We start from the raw sequence: 18,206 nt of genomic DNA on the forward strand, positions 1-18,206 counted from the left end.
AATTGTTGTAAAAAACTCAATACACTATTCAACATTCAATGTGATTCCACAATTGGACAACATTTGCCGGTTAATCCTGAGTGTGCAAAGAATTATGCTGACAACCAATTGGGATTGACATTTGGGCACACATGTGGTACTCTTGCGTATACTGCAAGTTACATATATCCATACACAAAGTCAAAAAGTGTGATGCTGGAAAGCACAGCCGGTCAAGCAGCATCTGAGGAGCAGGAGAGTCGACGTTTCGAGCATAAGCTTTTCATCAGGAATGAACTTATGCTTGAAACGTCGAATTGCCAGCTACTCAGATGCTGCCTGACTAGCTGCGCTTTTCCAGTAACACACTTTTTGATTCTGCTCTCCAATATCTGCAGTCCTCACTTTCTCGCAATCCATACATAAGGCCCTGTTCTTAACTGAAGAAAGAACTGCAACTGTTTCAACTCAACAAAATAAGTTCATTTCTCAGAGCATCGCTCCAACCAAACACAGTCATTCTGCCTGACTTGAAATTTAAACAAAGCCTGGCAGTTTACTGTCAATCGGCATTAATTGATGCATTCTCCATGGCAACACCTCTATCAATCAGAGTCTACTGCAAACAAACACTCTCCTCTCTCACAATATAAATGTTAGTTATTGCTTTGAATTTGAATTTTTGCAAAATGTCAAAAAGCTTCAACAAAACTTCTGCACTACCAAATAACTTGTTTCTGTATGACCCAGCTTGGTGCTACAGTTGCAACACCAGTGTTCAAAGAGATAAGCAAATTCTTTAAGCAGTCTAGCCATAAGTCCTTCATGAAATAAAAGGTTTGCTCAGCAACTGGTCTGGAGGTGTGGCAACATATCTGTGTTTCTTGAATCTGTGGTATTTTATCAGGATGACAGAAAATCATGCTGCCACCCTGCCACTCCAACAGTGCTTTTTCTGTTGCCTTTCAACCAATCAACACAGATAGTGGTCATCCACAACAAGGCGGTACACTCCAAAGCTGGGCCTTGAAGGCCCACAGCTACTCAAAGACCTTATGCAAGGCAACCTCACTCACTGAAAATTAGCAGTCTTCTGTGAGTTATAGTGCAGCTGCTGGGGGAGCACTAGGCACCTGTGAGATAGGCAAAAATGGATTGCACAAGTTCAGTTTTCTGAAGAAATATTGCAAGTACTGTTAGTTAAATGTATTCAGGTTTTTTTTTTATTTCAGGGTTTCAGCAACAAGGAAGCTGCAATAGTCCGCTGCAGAGGGAAAGAAAGGATGAGAACTGTAGGAATAGTGATGTGGAGCTGAGATTTCAGAAGAACCAAAGTCTAAACAACAGTTCAAAGACAACCATTCCAAAGAGAAAGTGTCTTGTATGAAATGTGAAGGAAGGAATGATTGGGGAATATAAGGACAATACGAAAGGGAGAAATGTACTTTAAGTGGGAATTTGATGTAGTGGAGGATGGAGATCAGCTTCCTTTTTGTTTGATATCCATTTCCTCTTTTTTACTAAGATAGGAGACTCCATTTGCTATTGCTTAACTATACTAAATTAGTAACTCATCTGTTAATGAGGATTTGTGAAGAATACTGCGATCCTGGATAATGACACCCATGATATATGCATCTACTGTTCAAGTAAATTCGGCTCAGAATTCATACAAAATGATACTAATCCCGTTTCTCTATGGTAACAGAGAAATAAAAAATGTTGTCTCTCCATCTGGACAGTGCCTCTGAAACCTAAATTATACAGTGAGGCAAAATAAATTGTGATTTTTAAAAAATGTTATCTAGTGTCAACAGGAAGGATCTGCTGACGTTGAGGGCCATTCTGATCTTTGTTATGAATAACAGCCTTGTCTTGGTCAGTCTGAGCAGCTGGAGGCCTGACCGAAGGAGATGGCGTGGATCAGTCACCACCTCCTTGAAGTGTAATTATTGCATTTAATCTCTTTCTCTATGTTGTACCCTGGTCTGACAGGTGAAAATCACTGCTCAATGGTATCACAATGGGCATGCAGAAGGCCTAAGAACTACTTCAATTGGCATGGGGATTGAATCTGTGCTGGGGCATTGGTCAGGTTTTCCTCTCATCAACTGAGTTAACAAGTTTTGTAACTAACCCAAAAATTGCATCTGGCTGAAATAAGGATAGAAGAAAAGTTCTCTTAAACTACTTGATGTGTGCAGTCTTCCATTGAGAACCTTCCTCTGCTGCCGTGTTGCATATTGCTTTCACTCTCTGCTACACCAACTTCATCTACATGGCATCCTGCAACCCAAAATAAAATTGGGATCAAAATCTTCCATTAATGCAACCAGACTTTCTTCTAACAAGGCTTCAAAATTTTCTGACCTCCTTATCCAAGTCTAGCATCAATCCTTGGTGAATTCAAACAGCTTTCTCCAAATCCCTCCAGTAACACTTAAAAACTAATATGCTACAGCAAAAGAAAGCAAAATGTGGTTCAAATGGAACACCTTCTAGTCACTCTGGGTACGGTAATGAACCCATGAAGCTCAATATATTCTAGCACTGCCCCAGACTCCAGTGTTCGATCCCACCCTCGGATGATTGTCAGTATGGAGTTTGCACATTCTCACTGTGTCTGCGTGGGTTTCCTCCTGGTGCTCTAGTTTCCTCCCACTTCCAAAGATGCGTAGGTTAGGTGGCTAAACTAAATTGTCCACAGTGTCTGAGGATGTGCAGGCTGGGTGGATTAACCAAGGGAAATGCAGGGTTACAGGATTAGGGCAGGAGGCAGGATATCCAGGTAGCAATATGTGCATTTTTCAGCAGATTTTAGCTGATCTCATAATCCACCCATTCTTCGTAATTATCACAAAAACACATAAGCTTTCTTTTTAAGTTTCTGGTGCCTTTAATGCCAGCACCACAGAACCAAAATCTATAGCCTATCTACAATGAATAACACAATGATTAGAAGAACAATATTTCACTTACAAAATAGATTGTAAAACAAGATAATTGTTAGTCCAGAAAACCTCTGAAATTATATTGGATTGAAAACATGTAGCTGTTCTCAATCAAGGAAGTGCTACTAGCTATATTTATCTACAATATTAAGAAATGTCAGTTTTGATATAGCTTCAGCGAATCAAATTCTAAACCTCGTGAGACAAGGGAGTGAATGCAGTTTACTATAATAACATAAAATAGTTTCCTAGCAAATTTGCCACTTGATTTACACTGTGTCAGATAGCTTTGCTTCAATGGTTGCATTCTGCATCAGAATCAAAAGATCATCTGTTCAAGAGCACGGGCGGCACGGTGGCACAGTGGTTAGCACTGCTGCCTCACAGCGCCTGAGACCCGGGTTCACTTCCCGCCTCAGGCGGCTGACTGTGTGGAGTTTGCACGTTCTCCCCGTGTCTGCGTGGGTTTCCTCCGGGTGCTCCGGTTTCCTCCCACAGTCCAAAGATGTGCAGGGTCAGGTGAATTGGCCATGCTAAATTGCCCGTCGTGTTAGGTAAGGGGTAAATGTAGGGGTATGGGTGGGTTTCGCTTCGGCGGGTCGGTGTGGACTTGTTGGGCCGAAGGGCCTGTTTCCACACTGTAATGTAATCTAATCTAGCAACTCTCGAGGTTGGGGTGCAATAAGCAGACTGACAATCCAATGCTGTTCTCAGCATACTACCTTTCAGTTGAGATAGTAATCAATGGCCTTACCTGCCCTTCTGGTTGAATGTACGAGATTTTACAGCAGAATTGGATATAGGGTATCCTCCTCTGTACTAGCCAAATGTGTGTACCTAAACCAGCCTCACCAGAGCAAATGATCTGATCATGTACCACTGATGTCAATTTGTCCTCATTGCACAAACTGGGTGCTTAACATCATGAAAGACATTGTGAAAAATTAGCAGCTTTTTTTTACTTTAACTTTTCCATTGACTCAGTGCAATTTTAAAGGACTGTTAAACACTTGTTACACTCAAAAGCATTTGTAACAAAATATGACAAATAAATATTGCAATAATCCAATAATGTAAAGAGTAGTTTTATACCATTACATGCAAGAAACATCTATAATTACATTACTGTAATTAATACCTTTACAAGGAGAACTTTACTTGAATTACACAGACATAAAGTACATAAGACATCATTTTAACAACCTACCAGGAGAAATTGAGAAAATTCTTTGTAGTTAAGATGATGTTTCCTATCCTTTCCAAAGTACAGATCCACAAATTCAGAATTCCAATTAAATGGGATACGCTGGTGAATACCAGTTTGGCTAAATATTTGCTTGATGTCATCTATATATCATGATGAAATATATAAATTAATTTATAATTCCAACAAAAACAGGCCACTCTCATTGAAAGTACAACAATTGTTTCTATTATCCTCCTAAAGTCTGCGTTAATATGAAACTGACTTCAGATAACTTAAGGTCAACCATCTGTCAGACTAAATGCTCTCTTCTGCAACACTTATATAACATGACTCATGCTAAATGCTTGTGGTGATTAACCTATCAAATTTGTAGCTTAGCAATAACTGCCATGCAGTCTTACTCGAAAAAATGTGCCAGTCAATTCTCATTCTGACATCAAAAATATTTGGAAGTTGCTAGAGACACTGCATATATGTTTCAGTAAAACTATGCTTGGAAAAATAATCTGCATTTGTATAATATACATTACTGACAGAAGGCCACCTTCCAAAAGTCATATAAGCATATTCTTCTTCAAGCTCTTTAAATTATGGTATTCAGGGTGTTATCAAAGCTATGGTTTTACTTCTCTTCCAAGTATGTGAAACTAAAACATTTACATGACAAACAGCAATATTTGAACACAATTTTCTAATGGACTATGCTTGACTTTCACCTTAATACAAATTCTATGTTTATGCATAAATACAAACATTCAAAATTTCAATAGATTATGAGCCTGGAAATTTACCCCACACCTGTTTTCAGGAGCTAAATGGGCATCAAATTGTCTGATACTTTACTGAACATATAACAAAGGAATCACTGTTCCTCTCCTCCTTCATTTGACTGATGCCCACCCCTGTCCCAATTGTCCTCCGACTCTGTTACAATTGCTTGATCACAATCAAAACACACTCCACTAACAGTGCCGCTTCCTTTTTGGGGTAAACTAGTAATAATATTAAAACAGACAGCAAAGGCTTTATATATATAAACAGAAGATAAGAAAGCAATATTAACATAGGTCCCTTAGAGCACAAGGCTTGGGAAATAATAATGGCAAAGTAGGAAACAGTAAAAAAGTTAAATAAACTTTGCATCAGTTTTCAAATAAATGCATTAATTATATTTCAAAAATACTAAATAATCAAGTACCAAAAGGGAGTGAAGAAATAAATACAATAACTATCCCTGGAGAAAAAAATAAGTATTAGGCAAACTAGTGCGGCTAAAGGCTGTTAAGTCCCCAGAACCTGATGGATTGCGTCCTAGGATATAAAAGCAAGTGGATGCACTGATAGTAATCTTCCAAGAATCCATAGATTTTTGAAAACTCTTGAGGATTTGAAAATTACCAGTGTAACAGCTTTTAAAGGGGAAAATACAGAAAGGTTCAGAAATGATGCATTTATAAACTTCAACAGATGGTTAAGTATGTTATCACCATTGGGAAGACACAAAATGGATTGAGAAATACCACAAGAATATAGCTACCACCTTTTATGGAAGAAAAGATTATTCCAGTAAATTCCTAAGGTGTACCTAGCATGGGTACAGCCTGTCAGTGTAACATACTCAAAATGAATCCTGATGGGATTGGCCAGTGATCATGCATTTAGCACACGAACAGTGTGTGCAGAGTCTCACCTGGATGGCTGCCAAAGCAGATCAGTTGGCAATGTGACCAACATCATCAGTTAAGATAGTAATGAAGTAGAAAACCTGAGTTTGTAATTGGATCGGGAAGATCATGCCCCACCTTGACTGACATGCATTTTTTGCCTGAATAAAATTGGTAAAACTAAACAGTCTGAAATGGTGTGTGAGAGAATCAGAGGGTGTTCAAACTCTGGTCAATTTCCCCCTTCACCCTAATTAAAAAGGTAAAGAGAAAATAAAATAGGTAACTATCATCCAGTTAGCTTAACATCTGTTATTGGGAAAATATTAGAATGTATAATAAAGATTTAATCACAGAGGATTTAGAAAAACATAATACAATTACATGAAAGAGAAACTATGCCTGATAAATTTATTAGAAATCCTTGAAAAGGTAACAAGCAGGACAAATAAAGGGGAACCAGGAGATATATTTGGATTTCTAAAGGCATTACATAGGATACTATGTGTTAGAGTACTTAATAAGACAAGAATCCATGGTATTGAGAGCAATACATTAACATAGATAGAGTTGAATTAAATTGAATTGTATTTATTGTCATGTGTAGCGAGGCACAGTGAAAAGCTTTGTCTTGCTAGCAATACAGGCAGATCACAGAGTTAAGTAGCATAAATAAGTAAACAATTGGTAAGCACCGACAAAAGCAAAAACACAGGTACATGTGAATGTTAAGGGTTTGTGAGTCCATTCAGTACTCTAACAACAGTAGGGTAGAAACTGTTACGAAACTGGCTGGTGTGCCTGTTCAGGCTTCTATATCTTCTTCCCCATGATGGAGGTTGTAGAAAAGCATTGCCAGGGTGAGATGGATCTTTGAGAATGCTGGCAGTGTTTCCTTGACAGCGGGGAGGTTAGCCTTTGTCATTGTCTGGTCCAAGTTCACCACTCTCTGTAACCGTCTCCAATCTTGAATGGCACAGTTGCCATACCAGGTAGTGATATCTCCAGACAGAATGCTCTTGATGGCGCACCTATAAAAGTTGGCAAAGGTGTTGCTATCATGCCAAATTTCCTCAGCTGCCTGAGGAAGAAGAGACATTGTTGGGCCTTTGTAACCAGTGAGTCCACATGAAGAGTCCAAGAGGGCTTGTTGTGGATGACCAGGAGCTCGACACTCTCCACTCGTTCCACCTCTGTGCTGTTAATGTGTAGGGGGGCATAAGTAACATCTGCCGAGAGTCAATAATGAGTTCCTTGGTTTTTCCGGCATTGAGAGTTAGGTTGTTCTCAGTGCACCATTTTTCCAGGTCTTTCACTTCCTGTTTGTAGTCTGTTTCGTCTCCATATGAGGTTTGACAGACTATGGCGATGTCATCAGCGAACTTGTAAATGGCATTAATCTGGTATCTTGATGACGCAGTCGGGGTATACAGTGAGTATAGTAGGGGGCTGAGTACGCAACCCTGGGGGACTCCAGTGTTGATGTTAGTGAGGATGAAATATTGCCCCCAATCTTCACTGATTATGACCTGTGAGTCAGGAAAATGAGGATCCACTTGCAGAGAATGGGGCTTAGTCTGAGATCATTAAGTTTAGCAATCAGTCTCAAGGGATAACAGTGTTGAAGGCTGAACTGTGGTTAATGAGCAGGGTTCTTACGTAGCTGTTCTTGGTGTTAAGGTGTTCTAGGGAGGAGTGAAGGGCAAGTGATATGGCTTTGACGTGGATCTGTTGGTCCAATAAGTAAATTGGAGTGGGTCAAGAGCAGTAAGGAGGCTGGAGTTGATTTGTGCCATGATCAGCCTTTCAAAGCACTTCATGACCACCGGAGTTAGGCTACCGTGCAATAGTAATTGAGACATGTTGCATGAGCCTTCTTTGACACAGGGATGATGTTGCCCCTCTTGAAACAGGCAGGGACAGTGGCCTGCTGTGGAGAGAAGCTGAAGATATCTGAGAAGACCTCTGCCAGTTGATCTGCACATGCTGAGTGCCCGGCCTGGTACTCCGTCTGGTCCCATCACTTTCCTTGGATTCACGCGAAAGAAAACTGATCTGACCTCTGATGCAGTGACTGTTGGGATAGGTTTGTGAGGACTTGTGGGAATAGGTATTATTTCTCTGCCAAAATTCTGCTCAAAGCTAGCTTAAAAGGTGTTGAGGCGATCTGGGAGGACTCGTTAAATTATAGTAGACAGGGAGTTAAGATTTATAATTACTTGTACCATGCATTAATGACTTGGATGACAGAAGAGAATGAATGTTTGCCAATTTTGCAGGGACGTAGGCAGGAAAACAAGTGATGAAGATGACAGAGTCTACTGGGAGGGATAGATAGTTAGGCGAGTGGGCAAAAACTTAGTAAATGGAAAACAATGTGAGAAAATGAGAGGTTGTGCACTTTGGCAGGAAAAACAGAAGAGCTTTGTATTATTTAAACTGAGAAACACTGCAGAAAGCCACTGCATCTGGGTTTTCGTGCAAAAATCACAAAAAGCTTGCATCCAAGTTCGTTGTGTAACAGGGAAGGAAAATGATAGGTTGGCCTTCATTTTGAAGGGAATGAAATGTAAGCACAGGGAGGTCTTGCTAAAACTATACAATGCAGTAGTCAAACCACATCTGAAATACGGAGAACAATTTTGGTCCCCTTACCTAAGAAACAGTATAAAGTCAGTGCAGGCAGTCCAGAGAAGGTTCACTGCATTGTTCCTTGGTATGGAAGGATTTTCTTCTGAGAAGTTGAGTATGTTGGTCCTCTACCCACTGGGATAATAATGTCTGTAAGAATAATAGGATGGATTTTGGTTGGGAATTTTAACTTTCCAAACATAGACTGGGACTGCTATAGTGTTAAGGGTTTAGATGGAGATGGATTTGTTAAGTGTGTACAAGAAAATTTTCTAATTCAATATGTGAATGTACCTACTAGAGAAGGTGCAAAACTTGACCTATTCTTGGGAAATAAGGCAAGGAAGGTGACTGAGGAGACCACATGTAAAAGTTGAAGTTCTAATTTGGAGGAAGGTTAATTTTGACAGTATTAGGCAAGAACTTTCAAAAGCTGATTGGGCGTAGATGTTTGCAGGTAAAGGGATGGCTGGAAAATGGGAAGCCTGCAGAAATGAGATAACGAGAGTCCAGAGAAAGTATATTCCTGTCAGGGTGAAAAGAAAAGCTGATAGGTATTGGGAATGTTGGATGACTAAAGAAACTGAGGGTTTAGTTAAGGAAAAGAAGCCATACATCAGGTGTAGACAAGAGAGATCGAATAAATCTTTAGAAGAATATAATGGCAGGAGGAGTATACTTAAGAGGGAAATCAGGAGGGCAAAAAGTGGACATGAGATAGCTTTGGCAAATAGAATTAAGGAGAATCCAAAGGGTTTTTACAAATACATTAAGGACAAACGGGTAAACTTGGGAGAGAATAGGGCTGAAAATGTGTTGCTGGAAAAGCGCAGCAGGTCAGGCAGCATCTAAGGAGCAGGAGAATCGATGTTTCGGGCATGAGCCCTTCTTCAGGATAGGGCCCCTATCAGAGAATAGGGTCCCTCAAAGATCAGCAAGGTGGCCTTTGTGTGGAGACACAGGAAATGGGGGAGCTATTAAACAAGTATTTTGCATCAGTATTTACTGTGGAAAAGGAATTGGAACATATAAATAGTAGAGAAATGGATGATGACATCTTGAAAAATGTCATATTACAGAGGAGGAAGTGCTGGATGTCTTGAAACATATAAAAGTGGATAAATCCCTAGTATCTGATCAGGTTAGCCTAGAGCTCTGTGGGAAACTAAGGAAGTGATTGCTGGGCCCATTGCTGAGATATTTGTATCATTGATAGTCACAGATGAAGTGCCGGAAGACAGGAGGTTGGCTAATGTAGTGCCACTGTTTAAGAAGGGTGGTAAGGACAAGCCAGGGAACTACAGACCAGTGAACCCGATGTCAGTGGTGGGCAATTTGTGGGAGGGAATCCTGAGAGACAGGATGTACATGTATTTGGAAAGGCAAGGACCAATTAGGGATCGTCAACATGGCTTTGTGCATGGGAAATAATGTGTCACAAACTTGATTGAGTTTTTTTGAAGTAAAAACAAGGATTGATGAGGGTAGAGCAGCAGATGTGATCTATACGGACTTCAGTAAGGCGTTTGACAAGATTCCCCATGGGAGACCAGTTAGCAAAGTTAGAACTCATGGAATACAGGGAGAACTAGCCATTTGGATACAGAACTAGCTCAAAGGTAGAAGACAGAGGGTGGTGGTGGTGGAGGGTTTTTTTCAGACTGGAGGCCTGCGACCAAATGAGTGCCACAAGAATCAGTGCTGGGTCCACAACTTTTTGTCCTTCAAATAAATGGTTTGGATGTGAGCATAAGGAGGTATAGTTAGTAAGTTTGCAGATGACACCAAAATTGGAGGTGTAGTGGACAGCGAAGAAGGTTACGTCAAAATACAACAGGATCTTGATCAGATGGGCAAATAAGCTGAGATGTGGCAGATGGGAGTTTAATTTAGATAAATACGAGGTGCTCTATTTTGGGAAAGGAAATCTTAGCAGAACTTATACACTTAATGGTAAGGTCCTAGGGAGTGTTGTTGAACAAAGAGACCTTGGAGTTCAGGTTTATAACTCCTTGAAAGTGGAGTCGCAGGTAGATAGGATAGTGAAGAAGACATTTGGTATGCTTTCCTTTATTGGTCAGAGTATTGAGTACAGGAGTTGGGGCTGTACAGGACATTGGTTAGGCCACTTTTGGAATATTGTGTGCAATTCCAGTCTCCTTGCTATCGGAAGGATTTTGTAAAACTTGAAAGGGTTCAGAAAAGATTTACAAGGATGTTGCCAGTGTTGGAGGATTGCCATAGGGAGAGTTGAACAGGCTGGGACTGTTTTCCCTGGAGCGTCAGAGGCTGAGGGGTGATCTCATACAGGTTTATAAAATCATGAGGGGCATGGATAGAGTAAATAGACAAAGTCTCTTCCCTGAAGTGGGGAAGTCCAGAACTAGATGGCATAGGTTTAAGGTGAGAGGGGAAAGATATAAAAGAGACCTAAGGGACAACGTTTTCACGCAGCGGGTGGTACGTGTATGGAATGAGCTTCCAGAGGAAGTGGTAGAGGCTAGTACAAATGCAACATTTAAAAGGCATCTGGATGGGTATATGAATAGGGAGGATTTGGAGGGAAATGGGCCAGGTGCTGGCAGGTGGGACTAGATTGGGTTGGGATATCTGGTCAGCATGGACGAATTGGACCAAAAGGTATGTTTGCATGCTGTACTGATTTTATGACAGGCAACCTTCTTGAAACATTCAAGGACCTTAGGGGGCTTCACTAAGTAGTTGCAGAGAGGTGCTTCCCTTAGGGGGAAACTTGAGGATCAGATGGCATAATGTCAAGCGCATGGTGTTACCCATTTAGGACAGAGGTGAGAAGGGATTTTTTCAGTGGGTAGAAAATCTGCAGAATTCTTTACTGCAGAGGGTTGTCGAGCCTGTGTGTTTACGTACATTCAACATTGAGATAAAGATTTTTAATCAGTATGTAAATCAAGAATTATGAAAAAAATACATGAATGTGGGATTGAGGATTATTAGATTAATCATGAATGTTGGAACAGAATCAATGGGCCAAAGGGTTTACTTCTGCTCATATGTCTTATGGCCATATGTAGTGATGCATAATGATCTGACACATCTTGTATATTTCAAAATAGAGGTCCAGTCTGTCCAGCGTGTTCATTTCAAAGTATGATTTATTTATCTGTTTTACATTCTCCCACTCCTTATGTTCTAGCTGTGGTCAGTAACGTTAACCAGCAAGCTCTTGCAGCCACCCAAAAAATATCTGCAGCTCAACTATTTCATGTGAATAAAGCCTTCAGCTTCTCTATTTATCTGGGCAAGCCATCTTCTCAAACTGCTGTAGATCAAGAGAAGTCAGTTTTAATCTAAGAGGTAACAGATTTAAAATAAAGATGATAGGGTAATTAGTCTGTGGAATTTACTACCTGAGTGCAGTGGATGCGGAGACATTGAGTAAAATTAAGGAGGAGCTGAAAATGTGTTGCTGGAAAAGCGCAGCAGGTCAGGCAGCATCCAAGGAACAGGAGAATCGACGTTTCGGGCATAAGCCCTTCTTCAGGAATGAGGAAAGTGTGTCCAGCAGGCTAAGATAAAAGGTAGGGAGGAGGGACTTGGGGGAGGGGCATTGGAAATGCGATAGGTGGAAGGAGGTCAAGGTGAGGGTGATAAGCCACAGTGGGGTGGGGGCGGAGAGGTAAGGAAGAAGATTGCAGGTTAGGAAGGCAGTGCTGAGTTCGAGGGATTTGACTGAGACAAGGTGGGGGGAGAGGAAATGAGGAAACTGGAGAAATCTGAGTTCATCCCTTGTGGTTGGAGGGTTCCTAGGCGGAAGATGAGGCGCTCTTCCTCCAACCGTCGTGTTGCTATGGTCTGGCGATGGAGGAGTCCAAGGACCTGCATGTCCTTGGTGGAGTGGGAGGGGGAGTTGAAGTGTTGAGCCACGGGGTGGTTGGGTTGGTTGGTTCGGGTGTCCCAGAGGTGTTCTCTGAAACTTTCTGCAAGTAGGCGGCCTGTCTCCCCAATATAGAGGAGGCCACATCGGGTGCAGCGGACGCAATAGATGATGTGTGTGGAGGTGCAGGTGAATTTGTGACGGATATGGAAGTATCCCTTGGGGCCTTGGAGAGAAGTAAGGGGAGAGGTGTAGCCGCAAGATTTGCATTTCTTGCGGTTGCAGGGGAAGGTGCCGGGAGTGGAGGTTGGGTTGGTGGGGGGTGTGGACCTGATGATGGAGTCACGGAGGGAGTGGTCTTTTCGGAACGCTGATAGGGGAGGGGAGGGAAATATATCCCTGGTGGTGGGGTCCGTTTGGAGGTGGCGGAAATGACGGCAGATGATACGCTGTACATGGAGGTTGGTGGGGGTGGTAGGTGAGGACCAGTGGGGTTCTGTCCTGGTGGCGGTTGGAGGGGCAGGGCTCAAGGGCGGAGGAGCGGGAAGTGGAAGAGATGCGGTGGAGGGCATCGTCGACCACATCTGGGGGGAAATTGCGGTCCTTGAAGAAGGAGGCCATCTGGGTTGTACGGATTTGGAACTGGTCCTCCTGGGAGCAGATGCGGCGGAGACGAAGGAATTGGGAATATGGGATGGCGTTTTTACAAGGGGCAGGGTGGGAGGGGGTGTAGTCTCGGTCGCTTTATAGTAAATGTCCGTGTTGATTCGGTCGCCTGAGATAGAAATGGAAAGGTCTAGGAAGGGGAGGGAGGAGTCTGAGACGGTCCAGGTGAATTTGAGGTCGGGGTGGAAGGTGTTGGTAAAGTGGATGAACTGTTCAACCTCGTGGGAGCAAGAGGCAGCGCCGATACAGTCATCGATGTAGCGGAGGAAAAGGTGGGGGGTGGTGCCAGTGTAGCTGCGGAAGATGGACTGTTCCACATATCCTATGAAGAGGCAGGCATAGCTGGGGCCCATGCGGGTGCCCATGGCTACTGCTTTGGTTTGGAGGAAGTGGGAGGATTGGAAAGAGAAGTTGATCAAGGTGAGGACCAGTTCAGTCAGTCGAAGGAGGGTGCCACTGGTTGGTACGGTGGGAAAGGAAGAAGCGGAGGGCTTTGTGTCCTTCGTGATGGGGGATGGAGGTGTACAGGGACTGGATGTCCATGGTGTAGATAAGGCGTTGGGGACCGGGGAAGCAAAAATCATGGAGGAGGTGGAAGGCGTGGGTGGTGTCCCGAACGTAGGTGGGGAGTTCTTGGAGTAAGGGGGACAGGACCGTGTCGAGGTATGCAGAGATGAGTTCGGTGGGGCAGGAGCAGGCTGAGACAATGGGTCGGCCGGGGCAGTCAGGTTTGTGGATTTTGGGCAGGAGGTAGAAACGGGCGGTTCGGGGTTGTGAGACTGTGAGACTATGAGGTTGGAGGCGGTGGATGGGAGATCCCCTGAGGTGATGAGGTTCTGGATGGTCTGGGAGATGATGGTTTGGTGGTGGGAGGTGGGGTCATGGTCAAGGGGGCAGTAGGAGGAGGTGTCCGCGAGCTGGCGTTTAGCCCCACCGAACTCATCTCTGCATACCTCGACACGGTCCTGTCCCCCTTACTCCAAGAACTCCCCACCTACGTTCGGGACACCACCCACGCCCTCCACCTCCTCCATGATTTTTGCTTCCCCGGTTCCCAACGCCTTATCTTCACCATGGACATCCAGTCCCTGTACACTCCATCCCCCATCACAAAGGACTCAAAGCCCTCAGCTTTTTCCTTTCCCGCCATACCAACCAGTACCCTTCCACTGACACCCTCCTTCGACTGACTGAACTGGTCCTCACCCTGAACAACTTCTCTTTCCAATCCTCCCACTTCCTCCAAACCAAAGCAGTAGCCATGGGCGCCCGCATGGGCCCCAGCTATGCCTGCCTCTTCGTAGGATATGTGGAACAGCCCATCTTCCACAGCTACACTGGCACCACCCTCCACCTTTTCCTCCGCTACATCGATGACTGTATCGGCGCTGCCTCTTGCTCCCACGAGGAGGTTGAACAGTTCATCCACTTTACCAACACCTTCCACCCCGACCTCAAATTCACCTGGACCGTCTCAGACTCCTCCCTCCCCTTCCTAGACCTTTCCATTTCTATCTCGGGCGACCGAATCAACACGGACATTTACTATAAAGCGACCGACTCCCACAGCTACCAAGACTACACCTCCTCCCATCCTGCCCCCTGTAAAAACGCCATCCCATATTCCCAATTCCTTCGTCTCCGTCATATCTGCTCCCAGGAGGACCAGTTCCAAATCCGTACAACCCAGATGGCCTCCTTCTTCAAGGACCGCAATTTCCCCTCAGATGTGGTTGACGATGCCCTCCACCGCATCTCTTCCACTTCCCGCTCCTCCGCCCTTGAGCCCCGCCCCTCCAACCGCCACCAGGACAGAACCCCACTGGTCCTCACCTACCACCCCACCAACCTCCATGTACAGCGTATCATCCGCCGTCATTTCCGCCACCTCCAAACGGACCCCACCACCAGGGATATATTTCCCTCCCCTCCCCTATCAGCGTTCCGAAAAGACCACTCCCTCCGTGATTCCATCATCAGGTCCACACCCCCCACCAACCCAACCTCCACTCCCGGCACCTTCCCCTGCAACCGCAAGAAATGCAAAACTTGCGCCCACACCTCCCCACTTACTTCTCTCCAAGGCCCCAAGGGATACTTCCATATCCGTCACAAATTCACCTGCACCTCCACACACATCATCTATTGCGTCCGCTGCACCCGATGTGGCCTCCTCTATATTGGGGAGACAGGCCACCTACTTGCGGAACGTTTCAGAGAACACCTCTGGGACACCCGAACCAACCAACCCAACCACCCCGTGGCTCAACACTTCAACTCCCCCTCCCACTCCACCAAGGACATGCAGGTCCTTGGACTCCTCCATCGCCAGACCATAGCAACACGACAGTTGGAGGAAGAGCGCCTCATCTTCCGCCTAGGAACCCTCCAACCACAAGGGATGAACTCAGATTTCTCCAGTTTCCTCATTTCCCCTCCCCCCACCTTGTCTCAGTCAAATCCCTCGAACTCAGCACCGCCTTCCTAACCTGCAATCTTCTTCCTGACCTCTCCGCCCCCACTCCACTTTGGCCTATCTCCCTCACCTTGACCTCCTTCCACCTATCGCATTTCCAATGCCCCTCCCCAAAGTCCCTCCTCCCTATCTTTTATCTTAGCCTGCTGGACACACTTTCCTCATTCCTGAAGAAGGGCTTATGCCTGAAACGTCGATTCTCCTGTTCCTTGGATGCTGCCTGACCTGCTGCGCTTTTCCAGCAACACATTTTCAGCTCTGATCTCCAGCATCTGCAGTCCTCACTTTCTCCTCTAAAATTAAGGAGGAGACAGACAGATTTTTAATTAGCAATGGGTTGAAGAGTTGTGGAAGTGGTCAGGACAGTGGAGTTGAGGCTGAGATGAGACTAGCTATGGTGAGATTAACTTTGATTGTATCAAAATATGAAGCAGACTTGAAGGGCTGAATTGTCTACTCCGGCTCCTAGTTCTTATGATTTTATCAGTGCTTATCAACCACAATGCTACTAGGCATAAAGTTCTAGGACAGTATAGGACTTGAAAGTGGAAGAGGTACATGTTTTACTTGGAAGACAATTCCATTACTACACACTGATGGTAGAGGAAATGAATGCTTTAGCTGGTGGTGGCTGGAATGCTTTCCAAGTGGCTTTGTCCTCAATATTACCAATTTCTCAAATGGCTTTGAAGCTGGATTCAAGATGTCCAAATGGTTTTGAAGCTGAATCCAGGTATCCACAATCCTAACGTGTACCTTAAAGATTATGGATAGACAAGAAGGAGGCAAGTGAAATACAGCAGAATTCAAGCCTTTGAGCTGTTCTTGAAGCCACAGTGTTATGTTTTCAGTTTCTGATCAACATTAAACTTCCAGTATTTTCACAACATAGGAAATAGGAGAAGTAGGCTATTTGGTCTGTCAAATCAGCTTCGACAGTCAAATTGATCATCTACCTCAAGCAATTTTTCTTCACTCTTCCCTTACCTTTAATGTCATGAGTATCCAGAAATTTATTGATTGTTGTTTCCAACATATTCAATGCTTCCACAGTCCTTTGCTGAATCCTCGGATTCACTGTCCACTGATTGAAGAAAATTTTCTTCATCAAAGTCTTTAATCTCTTTATTCTGACAGTGTGTTCCCAATTCTAGTCGAAAGGTGTGGTGCTGGAAAAGCACAGTAGGTCAGGCAGCATCCAAGAAGCAGGAACGTCGCGTTTTGGGCATAATCCCTTCATCATTCCTGATGAAGGGCTTATGACCAAAACATCGACTCTCTTGTTCCTCGGATGCTGCTTGACCTGCTGCACTTTTCTAGTGCCACACACTTATAGTCTGATTCTCCAGCATCCGCAATCCTCAGTTTCTCCCTATCCCCAGTACTAGTCTCCCCAGTTGGGAAGCATTCCATCCACATCTGCCTTGGCATTTTGATGATAGTAGGTCATAGCAATGGTTATACTTTTGAATGTCTGGAGAGATAATTAGCATTTTGTCTTATATAATAAAAATATCAATTGCTGGAGAAACTCAGCATGTCTGACGGAGTCTGCAGACAAAGAAATAGACTTAACATGTTCAAAGCCAATTCCAAAGGTAAGTAATTGGGCTCAAAATGTTAACTCTGTTTCTCACTCCACAGATGTTTCCAGACCTGATGAGTTTCTCCTGCACATTGTTTTGATTTCAGATCTTCAGTATTCATACTATTTACTTTTATTGAAGATGATTGTTGTCTGGCACATAAATGGCAAATAACATTGATACCACCTATCAACCCAATTCAGAATGCTCTCCAGATCCTTCTGCATGCATGTAGGCAAAGCCTGCTTCAGTATCGCAGAAGTTAGAAATAGAAGTGAACACTGAAATCATCAGCAAATATTCTGAGGATAAGTATTTGCTTGCTACATGATCTGCTAACCCAGAAACCTGCAGGTTTTTCACAAAGGGCAATGTCTACTTCTGCTTTCAATCTGTAGAGGAGACTTATGCTGAGGCTTGCCAGATAGTGACAGCAGTATTACACCCCTCCAGTGGTTCCGGTCACTGAGGTTTCCCTTATTTGGCAGCTTGATAATTATGCCTCACAACCAGCCATTCAGAATGTCTTCCACAATCCAGATCATGGTGAGCATGTCTATGAAATTTGTTAAGACAGTGTCCTTGCCATGTTCAACAGCTCTGCAAGTATCCCATTGATCCCAGGTCTCTTGTTATGCTTAAGTCTCTTGAGGACTCTTTGAAGTGGTACTCTCTGAAGTGGCAATTTTTCCTAGGTTGGTGTTTCGCTGCTAAACCCTCTAAGTCTCTTCACCAATCCCAACTTCAACATCCTGCCCCCACCACCCCCTTTATCTGCAGCTCCCTCTATCTCCATCCCCAGTGCTGAAGAAGGGTTATACCCAAAACACTGACTGCTCCACTTCCTGATGCTGCCTGGTTTGCTGTGTTCTTCCAGCCTCCTGTCTTTCTACTTTGGATTCCAGCATCTGCATTTTTTTTGTCTCTGAAAAGGTGGCGATGTCATTGAACTGAGAAATCGAACAGAGGTTGGACTGCTTGAGGATCTCCTAAAAATGTTCCACCACTTTACCTCCTACCCCATTAATATCATTCTACCAGCTATGTCCTTGATTGGTATCGCTGGGTTGAGTCTTGGACTAGTCAGCACCCAGTAAGACTGTACTGCATCTTTCTAGAATTGTTACAAATCTACCTTCATGCATGAAGCTCCTCACTGTAAGAAGGATCTCTGCACACTTCTGCAATTG

The 18,206-nt window shown here is 43.8% G+C and overlaps 1 protein-coding gene across 2 annotated transcripts in view; it reads right to left on the reverse strand.

Moving 5' to 3' along the window:
* Positions 1–18,206, reverse strand: part of slc25a13 (solute carrier family 25 member 13) — a 280,692-nt gene that overhangs the window by 128,377 nt on the left and 134,109 nt on the right. The window contains exon 4 of one of the 2 annotated variants that reach the window (XM_043689904.2): positions 4,138–4,277. The exons of the other annotated variant lie outside the window; for it this stretch is intronic. Coding sequence (XP_043545839.1) covers positions 4,138–4,277 — 140 coding nt within the window. The remainder of the gene's footprint in view (positions 1–4,137; positions 4,278–18,206) is intronic. 2 annotated transcript variants of the gene reach the window in all.

The sequence above is a fragment of the Chiloscyllium plagiosum genome, unplaced genomic scaffold (genome assembly GCF_037043375.1).
Source record: "Chiloscyllium plagiosum isolate Xiang-an unplaced genomic scaffold, Cpla_swu_hap1 HiC_scaffold_5, whole genome shotgun sequence".
Taxonomy (NCBI): Eukaryota; Metazoa; Chordata; class Chondrichthyes; order Orectolobiformes; family Hemiscylliidae; genus Chiloscyllium; species Chiloscyllium plagiosum.